General features: G+C 50.1%; 1 protein-coding gene across 1 annotated transcript in view; it reads left to right on the forward strand.

The window, feature by feature from the left end:
• The first annotated feature begins 255 nt into the window (after nt 1-255).
• Nucleotides 256-12,065, forward strand: part of LOC134911029 (uncharacterized) — a 23,574-nt gene continuing 11,764 nt past the window's right edge. The window contains exon 1 of the mRNA XM_063919422.1: nt 256-285. Coding sequence (XP_063775492.1) covers nt 256-285 — 30 coding nt within the window. The remainder of the gene's footprint in view (nt 286-12,065) is intronic.

Below are 12,065 nucleotides of genomic sequence, written 5' to 3' on the forward strand. Positions count from 1 at the left end.
GGTGGAACTATTTGGGGATGGTCTTTCGGACCTCGTTTCCACAGCCACTGCTGGAAAATCGACCTTTTCGCCACAGGCTACCCCACAGCAAAAGAAAGCACCGTATTATCAGGTACAGTCCTTTCGGCCCCAGAAAAATAAGCGGGCTAGAGGCTCATCCTTTCTGCCGAGAGGCAAAGGTAGAGGGAAAAAGCTGCAGCACACAGCTAGTTCCCAAGAGCAGAAGTCCCCCCCTGCATCCGGTAAGTCCACAGCATGACGCTGGGGCTGCTCAGGCGGATCTGGGTACGGTGGGGGCACGTCTCAGAAGTTTCGGCGCACAGTGGGTTCTCTCACAGGTGGATCCCTGGGTCCTTCAAGTAGTATCTCAGGGATACAGACTGGAATTCGAGACGTCTCCTCCACGCCGTTTCCTAAAATCTGCCTTACCGACAACTCCCTCTGCCAGGGAGGCGGTGTTGGTGGCTATTCAGAAACTGTATTCACAGCAAGTGATTGTCAAGGTACCCCTCCTTCAGCAAGGAAAGGGTTACTATTCCACAATGTTTGTGGTACTGAAACCGGACGGTTCGGTGAGACCCATCTTAAATTTAAAGGCCTTGAACACATATCAAAAGGTTCAAGTTCAAGATGGAATCGCTCAGGGCGTTATTGCGAGCCTGGAGGAGGGGGATTATATGGTCTCCCTGGGCATCAAGGATGCGTACCTGCATGTCCCCATTTACCCTCCGCACCAGGAGTACCTCAGATTTGTGGTACAGGACTGTCACTCTGCCATTTGGACTATCCACGGCACCGAGGGTCTTTACCAAGGTAATGGCCGAAATGATGATGATACTCCTTCGCAAGAAGGGAGTTTTAATTATCCCGTACTTGGACGATCTCCTGATAAAGGCGAGGTCCAAGGAACAGTTGGTAGTGGGGGTAGCACTTTCTCGGGAAGTGCTACAACAGCACGGCTGGATTCTCAATATTCCAAAGTCACAGCTGGTCCCGACGACACGCCATCTGTTCCTGGGATTGATTCTGGACACAAACCAGAAAAAAGTGTTTCTTCCAGTGGAAAAAGCAGAGGAGTTGTCATCTCTAGTCAGAAACCTCCTAAAACCCGGACAGGTGTCGGTACATCAATACACACGGGTCCTGGGGAAAATGGTAGCTTCGTACAAAGCAATTCCATTCGGAAGGTTCCACGCAAGGACTTTCCAGTGGGATCTGTTGGACAAATGGTCCGGGTCCCATCTCCAGATGCAGCAGCGAATAACCCTGTTGGCAAGGACCAGGGTGTCGCTACTGTGGTGGCTGCAGAGGGCTCATCTACTAGAGGGCCGCAGATTCGGAATACCATGGAATACCTGGTGACCACGGATGCCAGCCTGCGAGGCTGGGGTGCAGTCACACAGTGAAGAAATTTCCAAGGAATGTGGTCGACTCACGAGAGTACACTTCACATAAATATTCTGGAATTAAGGGCCATTTACAATGCCCTAAGCCAGGCAGGACCCCTGCTTCAGAACCAGCCAGTACTGATTCAATCAGACAACATCACGGCGGTCGCCCATGTAAACAGACAGGGCGGCACAAGAAGCAGGAGGGCAATGGCGGAAGCCACAAGGATTCTCCGATGGGCGGAAAATCACGTATTAGGACTGTCAGCAGTGTTCATTCCGGGAGTGGACAACTGGGAAGCAGACTTCCCCAGCAGGCACGACCTCCACCCGGGAGAGTGGGGACTTCATCCAGAAGTCTTCCAAATGCTGATAAGCCGTTGGGAATGACCACTGGTGGACATGATGGCGTCCCGCCTCAACAAAAAGCTGAGAAGATATTGCGCCAGGTCAAGGGACCCTCAGGCAATCGCTGTGGACGCTCTAGTAACACCGTGGGTGTACCAGTCGGTTTACGTGTTTCCTCCTCTGCCTCTCATTCCGAAGGTACTGAGAATTATACGAAAGCGAGGAGTAAACACTATACTCGTAGCTCCGGATTGGCCAAGAAGGGCTTGGTACCCGGAACTTCAAGAGATGTTGTCAAAGGACCCATGGCCTCTACCGCTAAGGCGGGACCTGCTGCAGCAGGGGCCCTGCCTGTTTCAAGATTTACTGCGGCTGCGTTTGACGGCATGGCGGTTGAACACCGGATCCTGAAGGAAAAAGGCATTCCGGAGGAAGTCATCCCTACCCTGATCAAAGCCAGGAAGGATGTCACTGCAAAACATTATCACCGCATTTGGCGGAAATATGTTGCTTGGTGTGAGGCCAGGAAGGCCCCAACGGAGGAATTTTATCTGGGTCGATTCCTGCATTTCCTGCAAGCAGGGGTGACGTTGGGCCTCAAATTGGGGTCCATTAAGGTCCAGATTTCGGCTCTGTCGATTTTCTTCCAGAAAGAACTGGCTTCACTGCCTGAAGTTCAGACTTTTGTCAAAGGAGTTCTGCATATACAGCCTCCTTTTGTGCCTCCGGTGGCACCTTGGGATCTCAATGTGGTTTTGGGGTTCCTGAAATCACATTGGTTTGAGCCACTTAAGACTGTGGATTTGAAATATCTCACGTGGAAAGTGGTCATGCTGTTGGCCCTGGCTTCAGCCAGGCGTGTATCAGAATTGGCAGCTTTGTCTTGTAAAAGCCCTTATCTGATTTTCCATATGGATAGTGCAGAGTTGAGGACTCGTCCTCAGTTTCTCCCGGAGGTGGTATCAGCTTTTCATTTGAACCAACCTATTGTGGTACCTGTGGCTACTAGGGACTTGGAAGATTCCAAGTTGCTGAACGTAGTCAGGGCCCTGAAAATTTATGTTTCCAGGATGGCTGGAGTCAGGAAGACTGACTCGCTGTTTATCCTGTATGCACCCAACAAGTTGGGTGCTCCTGCTTCTAAGCAGACTATCGCGCGCTGGATTTATAGCGCCATTCAGCTGGCGCATTCTGCGGTGGGATTACCGCAGCCTAAATCTGTAAAAGCCCATTCCACAAGGAAGGTGGGCTCTTCTTGGGCGGCTGCCCGAGGGGTCTCGGCTTTACAATTTTGCCGAGCGGCTACTTGGTCAGGGCCCAACACGTTTGCAAAATTTTACAAATGTGATACCCTGGCTGAGGAGGACCTGGAGTTCTCTCATTCGGTGCTGCAGAGTCACCCGCACTCTCCCGCCCGTTTGGGAGCTTTGGTATAATCCCCATGGTCCTTACGAAGTTCCCAGCATCCACTAGGACGTCAGAGAAAATAAGAATTTACTCACCGGTAATTCTATTTCTCGTAGTCCGTAGTGGATGCTGGGCGCCCATCCCAAGTGCGGATTGTCTGCAATACTTGTACATAGTTATTGTTACTCAAATCGGGTTGTTATTGCGAGCCATCTGTTCAGAGGCTCCATTGTTATCATACTGTTAACCGGGGTTCCTATCACAAGTTATATGGTGTGGCTGGTATGAGTCTTACCCGGGATTCAAAAATCCTTCCTAATTGTGTCAGCTCGTCCGGGCACAGTGTCCTAACTGAGGCTTGGAGGAGGGTCATAGGGGGAGGAGCCAGTGCACACCAGGTAGTACTAAAACTTTCCAGAGTTCCCAGTCTCCTGCGAAGCCGTCTATTCCCCATGGTCCTTACGGAGTTCCCAGCATCCACTACGGACTACGAGAAATAGAATTACCGGTGAGTAAATTCTTATTTTCTCTGACGTCCTAGTGGATGCTGGGAACTTCGTAAGGATATATATACATTATTTTTTTTACTTTTCTCTATAAAACAATAAGCAAAATATACTGCAAGTGAAAAAGTGCCAATTGTGATTACTGTGAAACAATAAAATACTAAACCACTCTTTATTATTCGTATAGTGTGTCCAAATATTGTTATTTTTGTTGCCACAGTAGCTTCCTTGAGTTAGAATTGTAGCCACTGGATTGTATCCATCTGCTTTCTGTGCCCTGAAAGAATTATATTGCTTCAATATAGACGTTTTAGGGTCTCTGTAGTGTGCGCATCACTAACCCCTATACATCTAAACGATTATGTGTGTTCTGCTGGAATCCTAATAGCTTAAATGATCTCTAAGTTTCTCTTATGTCCTAGAGGATGCTGGGGTCCATATTAGTACCATGGGGTATAGACGGGTCTACCAGGAGCCATTGGCACTTTGAGTTTAATAGTGTGGGCTGGCCCCTCTTACCAGACTCAGTTTAGAAACTGCCCTGAGGAGTCGGTCACAGCTAGAAAAGTTATTTTAGAGTGTTTTACAGCCTCCCTGCATCAAGGGACTGGGGGGGTGGTGGTGGTGGTGGGGGGGGGGGGGGAGCAGTGTCCGCTCTGTGGGGTCTTGAGCCACTGCCTCTGCTGACTGGACATCAAGCTCCAGAGCGGACAGATCGCGCCCCGCCACAAGGGAACGCTCACCCCAGCAGCCAGCCGCCACCCCCTCAATGAGCTGAAGTGCGGCGAGTTAGTCACTATCCCCCCTTACAAGCGGAGGGGTCAGTGTGAAGAGGGCGGCTTTAAGGGTGGGAGCTCTGTATTAACCGCTATCCTGGATGGCTCAGCGGTACTGAGGTGCGGCGCTGTGAGGGGCTCCCTTAGCCAGCAAGATACCCTACACTGACCATTTCCAGCCTGTCGGGGTCCGCGGATCTCAGCCAGCACAAAATTCATCAGGTCAGTATAATCTTCAAGAGCGGGAAGACGGCGCCATTGAAGGGGCGGAGCTTCTCAGAGCGGACCCAGCAGCATTCCGCACCATTTTCCCTGCCTGCAATCACTTCCAGTGGATTTCCAGGTCCCTCCAGAGCAACTCCAGCTATCTGTACGGTACCAGGGGGTTGTAGAAGGGAGGGGAGGCTGTGTATAGACTGTGTCATCTATTAAGGGACACAGTCAGCACGGGTTGGGGTCTCCCTATACCTCTAATAGCGTTGCATGAGGGTTGGCTCCAATTTCTCTGACGTCCTAGTGGATGCTGGGGACTCCATAAGGACCATGGGGGAATAGACGGCTCCGCAGGAGACTGGGCACAATTAAAGAAAGCTTTAGGTCTATCTGGTGTGCACTGGCTCCTCCCTATGACCCTCCTCCAGACCCCTGTTAGATTTCTGTGCCCGGCTGAGCTGGATGCACACTAGGGGCTCTCCTGAGCTCCTAGGAAGAAAGTATATTTAGGTTTTTTATTTTCAGTGAGATCTGCTGGCAACGTGGGACTAAGGGGAGAAGAAGCGAACCTACCTGCTTGCAGCTAGCTTGGGCTTCTTAGGCTACTGGACACCATTAGCTCCAGAGGGATCGAACACAGGACCCGACCTCGTCATCTGGTCCCGGAGCCGCGCCGCCGTCCCCCTTACAGAGCCAGAAGCAAGAAGGTGGTCCAGAAAATAGGCGGCAGAAGACTTCGGTCTTCACCAAGGTAGCGCACAGCACTGCAGCTGTGCGCCATTGCTCCTCATGCACACCTCACACTCCGGTCACTGATGGGTGCAGAGCGCTGGGGGGGAGGGGGGCGCCCTGAACAGCAATAAATAACACCTTGGCTGGCAAAACATACACCATATATAGTCCCTAAGGCTATATAGGTGTAAATTACCCCTGCCAGATTTACACAAAAAGCGGGAGAAAGTCAGCCGAAAAAGGGGCGGAGCCATCTCCCTCAGCACACTGGCGCCATTTTCCCTCACAGCTCCGCTGGAAGGATCGCTCCCTGGCTCTCCCCTGCAGTCCTGCACTACAAAAGGGTAAAAAAGAGAGGGGGGGGGGGCACTAAATTTAGGCGCAGTATATAAAATACAAGCAGCTATATTGGAAAACACTCTGTATAGTGATATCCCAGTGTTATATAGCGCTTTGGTGTGTGCTGGCATACTCTCCCTCTGTCTCCCCAAAGGGCTTTGTGGGGTCCTGTCCTCTGTCAGAGCATTCCCTGTGTGTGTGCGGTGTGTCGGTTCTGCTGTGTCGACATGTGTGATGAGGATAATGATGTGGAGGCGGAGCAAATGCCGGTAAATGTGATGTCACCCCCTGCGGGGTCGACACCTGAGTGGATGGATTTATGGAAGGAATTACGTGACAGTGTCAGCTCCTTACATAAAAGGTTTGACGACATGGGACAGCCGGCTACGCAGCTTGTGCCTGTCCAAGCGTCTCAAAAGCCATCAGGGGCTCTAAAACGCCCGTTACCTCAGATGGCAGACACAGATGTCGACACGGATACTGACACCAGTGTCGACGACGATGAGACTAGTGTAACTTCCAATAGGGCCACACATTACATGATTGAGGCAATGAAAAATGTATTACACATTTCTGATATTATCCCAGGTACCACAAAAAAGGGTATTATGTTTGGTGAGAAAAAACTGCCAGTAGTTTTTCCTGCATCTGAGGAATTAAATAAGGTGTGTGAAGAAGCATGGGCTTCCCCCGAAAAGAAATTAGTAATTTCTAAACGGTTATTAGCAACGTACCCTTTCCCGCCAGAGGATAGGTCACGTTGGGAAACACCCCCTAGGGTAGATAAAGCGCTTACACGTTTGTCAAAAAAGGTGGCACTACCGTCTCCGGATACGGCCGCCCTAAAGGAACCTGCTGATAGAAAGCAGGAGGCTACCTGGGTCAATAACTGTGACATTCTTTGCTGCCGTATCACATCCGGACCAAATACTGGACTTTGCCATCTGCAGAAAAAACGGGACAAACATCCAACAACTAGGAACACCATTTACCCCATCTCTATAAAGAGGACACCGTACCAAATGAGGATCCCAAACCTGGCTGGTTCTGAATAAAAATACCAGAGACACTCTTAAGGGACTACACCTCTAGCGGTCTTCGGGTAAAGTGTATTGGTGTGACTGCGCTGTCAGTCTGTCTCCATCTGCTATATGTTCCAGGTTCAACAACAGGAACGGATATAAATGTGATAGGCAGCTATAATTAATTGACCCATATATGATTGTTTTAAAAGTGTTTGCATGGATATTGTATCCAATTTGTTTTGAGCCCTAATTTATGTTTTATTAAATTGAAGAATTTTTTTCACTCAATCCTTCGTATTAGAATTGTTATACAATATTTCTATTAGCGCTGCTATTTTATTCTTTTTGGTTTCTTTTGATAGAAAGCAGGAGGCTACCCTGAAGGCTATATATACACACACACGGGCATTTTAATGCGACCAGCTATTGCCTCAGCATGGATGTGCAGTGCGGCAGCTGCGTGGTCAGACTCCCTGTCGGATAATATTGATACCCTGGATAGGGACAATATTTTACTGACAATAGAGCATATAAAAGACACAGTCTTATACATGCGTGATGCACAGGGATATTTGCCGTCTAGCATCAAAAATAAGCGCAATGGCCCTCATTCTGAGTTGATCGCTCGCAAGGCGATTTTAGCAGAGTTACACACGCTAAGCCGCCGCCTACTGGGAGTGAATCTAAACTTCTTAAATGTGCGACCGAAGTATGCGCATTATTGCGATCACAAACGAGTTAGCAGTTTCTGAGTAACTCCAGACTTACTCTGCCTGTGCGATCAGTTCAGTGCTTTTCGGTCCCGGCTGACGTCATAAACACACCCAGCGTTCGGCCAAGCACTCCCACCGTTTCTCCAGACACGCCTGCGTTTTTTCCGGAAACGGTAGCGTTTTGAGTCACTCGCCCTTAAAACGCCGTGTTTCCGCCCAGTAACACCCATTTCCTGTCAATCACAATGCGAACGTCGGAGCGATGAAAAAGCCGTGAGTAAACTTACTTTCTTCATAGCAAAATAACTTGGCGCAGTCGCAGTGCGAACATTGCGCATGCGCACTAAGAGAATTCTCACTGCGATGCGATGAAAAACTCCGAGCGAACAACTCGGAATGAGGGCCAATGTCCATTGCTGCCAGGAGAGGGTTATGGACTCGGCAGTGGTCAGGCGATGCCGATTCCAAAAGGCACATGGAAGTTTTGCCTTATAAAGGGGTGGAGCTGTTTGGGGATGGTCTTTCAGACCTTGTTTCTACGGCTACAGCTGGGAAATCAACATTTTTGCCACAAGTTGCCCCACAGCAGAAAAAGGCACCGTATTATCAGGTACAGTCCTTTCGGCCCCATAAAAACAAGAGGGCTAGAGGCGCATCCTTTCTGCCGAGAGGCAGAGGTAGAGGGAAAAAACTGCAGCATACAGCCAGTTCCCAGGAGCAGAAGTCCTCCCCCGCTTCCGCTAAGTCCACCGCATGACGCTGGGGCTCCACAGGCGGACCCGGGTACGGTGGGGGACCGTCTCAGAAATTTTAGCACACAGTGGGCTCACTCACAGGTGGATCCCTGGATCTTTCAAGTAGTATCTCAGGGGTACAGGCTGGAATTCGAGATGTTTCCTCCCCGCCGTTTCCTAAAATCTGCCTTACCAACAACTCCCTCCGCCAGGGAGGCAGTGTTGGAGGCTATCCACAAGCTGTATTCACAGCAGGTGATTATCAAGGTACCCCTCCTTCAACAAGGAAGGGGTTACTATTCCACAATGTTTGTGGTACCGAAACCGGACGGTTCGGTGAGACCCATTTTAAATTTAAAATCCTTGAACACATATATCAAAAGATTCAAGTTCAAGATGGAATCGCTCAGGGCGGTTATTGCGAGCCTGGACGAGGGGGATTACATGGTCTCCCTGGACATCAAGGATGCTTACCTGCATGTCCCCATTTACCCTCCTCACCAGGAGTACCTCAGGTTTGTGGTACAGGACTGTCACTATCAGTTCCAGATGCTGCCGTTTGAGTTATCCACAGCGCCGAGGGTCTTTACCAAGGTAATGGCCGAAATGATGATACTCCTTCGGAAAAAGGGTGTTTTAATTATCCCGTACTTGGACGATCTCCTGATAAAGGCGAGATCCAAGGAACAGTTGTTGGTGGGGGTAGCACTTTCTCGGGAAGTGCTGCAGCAGCACGGCTGGATTCTCAATATTCCAAAGTCACAGCTGGTCCCGACGACACGTCTTCTGTTCCTGGGAATGATTCTGGACACAGACCAGAAAAAAGTGTTTCTTCCAGTGGAAAAAGCAGAGAAGTTGTCATCTCTAGTCAGAAACCTCCTAAAACCAGGACAGGTGTCGGTGCATCAATGCACGCGTGTCCTGGGAAAAATGGTAGCTTCATACGAAGCAATTCCATTCGGCAGGTTCCACGCAAGAACCTTCCAGTGGGACCTGTTGGACAAGTGGTCCGGGTCGCATCTTCAGATGCAGCAGCGGATAACCCTGTTGCCAAGGACCAGGGTGTCTCTACTGTGGTGGCTGCAGAGTGCTCATCTCCTAGAGGGCCGCAGATTCGGAATACAGGACTGGGTCCTGGTGACCACGGATGCCAGCCTTCGGGGATGGGGAGCAGTCACACTAGGAAGAAATTTCCAGGGACTGTGGTCAAATCAGGAGATTTCACTACACATAAATATTCTGGAGCTAAGAGCCATTTACAATGCCCTAAGCCAAGCAAGACCCCTGCTTCAAAACCAGCCGGTACTGATCCAATCGGTCAACATCACGGCGGTCGCCCATGTAAACAGACAGGGCGGCACAAGAAGCAGGAGGGCAATGGCAGAAGCCACAAGGATTCTCAGATAGGCGGAAAATCACGTGTTAGCACTGTCAGCAGTGTTCATTCCGGGAGTGGACAACTGGGAAGCAGACTTCCTCAGCAGACACGTCCTCCACCCGGGAGAGTGGGGACTTCATCCAGAAGTCTTCCAATTGATTGTAAACCGTTGGGAAAGATCACAGGTGGATATGATGGCGTCCCGCCTCAACAAAAAACTAAAAAGATATTGCGCCAGGTCAAGGGACCCTCAGGCGATAGCTGTGGACGCTCTAGTGACACCGTGGGTGTACCAGTCGGTTTATGTGTTTCCTCCTCTGCCTCTCATTCCCAAGGTACTGAGAATAATACGAAGGGGAGGAGTGAGAACTATATTTGTGGTTCTGGATTGGCCAAGAAGGGCTTGGTACCCGGAACTTCAAGAGATGCTCTCAGAGGACCCATGGCCTCTACCGCTAAGACGGGACCTGCTGCAGCAGGGGCCCTGCCTGTTCCAAGACTTACCGCGGCTGCGTTTGACGGCATGGCGGTTGAACACCGGATCCTGAAGGAAAAGGGCATTCCGGAGGAAGTCATCCCTACCCTGATCAAAGCCAGGAAGGATGTAACTGCAAAACATTATCACCGCATTTGGCGGAAATATGTTGCTTGGTGTGAGGCCAGGAAGGCCCCAACGGAGGAATTTCAACTGGGTCGATTCCTGCATTTCCTTTTTGTCAAGGGAGTTCTGCATATTCAGTCTCCTTACGTGCCTCCAGTGGCACCTTGGGATCTCAGTGTGGTTTTGGTATTCCTGAAGTCACATTGGTTCGAGCCACTTAAAACCGTGGATTTTAAATATCTCACGTGGAAAGTGGTCATGTTGTTGGCACTGGCTTCGGCCAAGCGTGTATCAGAATTGGCGGCTTTGTCATGTAAAAGCCCGTATCTGATTTTCCATATGGATAGGGCAGAGTTGAAGACTCGTCCTCAGTTTCTCCCAAAGGTGGTATCAGCTTTTCACTTGAACCAACCTATTGTGGTGCCTGCGGCTACTAGGGACTTGGAAGATTCCAAGTTGCTGAACGTAGTCAGGGCCCTGAAAATTTATGTTTCCAGGACGGCTGGAGTCAGGAAGACTGACTCGCTGTTTATCCTGTATGCACCCAACAAGCTGGGTGCTCCTGCTTCTAAGCAGACTATCGCGTGCTGGATTTGTAGCGCTATTCAGCTGGCACATCCTGCGGTGGGATTACCGCAGCCTAAATCAGTAAAAGCCCTTTCCACAAGGAAGGTGGGCTCATCTTGGGCGGCTGCCCGAGGGGTCTCGGCTTTACAACTTTGCCGAGCTGCTACTTGGTCAGGGGCAAACATGTTTGCTAAATTCTACAAATTTGATACCCTGGCTGAGGAGGACCTTGAGTTCTCTCATTCGGTGCTGCAGAGTCATCCGCACTCTCGCGCCCGTTTGGGAGCTTTGGTATAATCCCCATGGTCCTTACGGAGTCCCCAGCATCCACTAGGACGTCAGGGAAAATAAGAATTTACTCACCGGTAATTCTATTTCTCGTAGTCCGTAGTGGATGCTGGGCGCCCATCCCAAGTGCGGATTGTCTGCAATACTTGTAAATAGTTATTGTTAACAAATCGGGTTATTGTTGAGAGCCATCTGTTCAGAGGCTCTGTTGTTATACTGTTAACTGGGTTTATTATCACGAGTTGTACGGTGTGATTGGTGTGGCTGGTATGAGTCTTACCCGGGATTCAAAATCCTTCCTTATTGTGTCAGCTCTTCCGGGCACAGTATCTTAACTGAGGTCTGGAGGAGGATCATAGGGGGAGGAGCCAGTGCACACCAGATAGACCTAAAGCTTTCTTTAATTGTGCCCAGTCTCCTGCGGAGCCGTCTATTCCCCCATGGTCCTTACGGAGTCCCCAGCATCCACTACGGACTACGAGAAATAGAATTACCGGTGAGTAAATTCTTATTTTCTGTGTCTATCAGCCATTCTTGGGGGGAAACTGTCTAATCAATACACTGTGTGTTTGTGGGGTATTTGATGTGTGTGTTTGTGACAACATGTCTAGGAACACTGTTTCATATGCTGCAGAGGATTTGTCTTCCCAGGAAGACTCCATACCATGTAATCAGGATTGCAGTGTTGTAGCGCAGATCCCTGCTAGACAGCCAGAATGGTTAGTCTCTCTGAGGCGGACTATTTCACAGATTTCTGACAGGGTTGCTAGCAGGGCCGGTGCCACCACTAGGCAGCTTTAGGCAGCTGCCTATGGGCGGCAGCGCTGGAAGGGCAGCACTAAGTGCAACTAAAATATAAATAAGTGACCGCGTTCCTCCTCAATCCCCCCTCCCTCCCGTCCTGATGACCGCGTAAGACCTGCTTTCTCCAACGGGTCCTGAAACCGTGCAAAGAGGCCACGGAGCTGCTGCAGCCAGAGGAGGAGGCTGGGGGCGGACCTTAACCGGGGACCATAAGCGGATTTACATTCATTGTGCAGGTTAGTTCTG

Source organism: Pseudophryne corroboree, chromosome 4, assembly GCF_028390025.1.
Source record: "Pseudophryne corroboree isolate aPseCor3 chromosome 4, aPseCor3.hap2, whole genome shotgun sequence".
In the NCBI taxonomy this organism is placed as follows: domain Eukaryota; kingdom Metazoa; phylum Chordata; class Amphibia; order Anura; family Myobatrachidae; genus Pseudophryne; species Pseudophryne corroboree.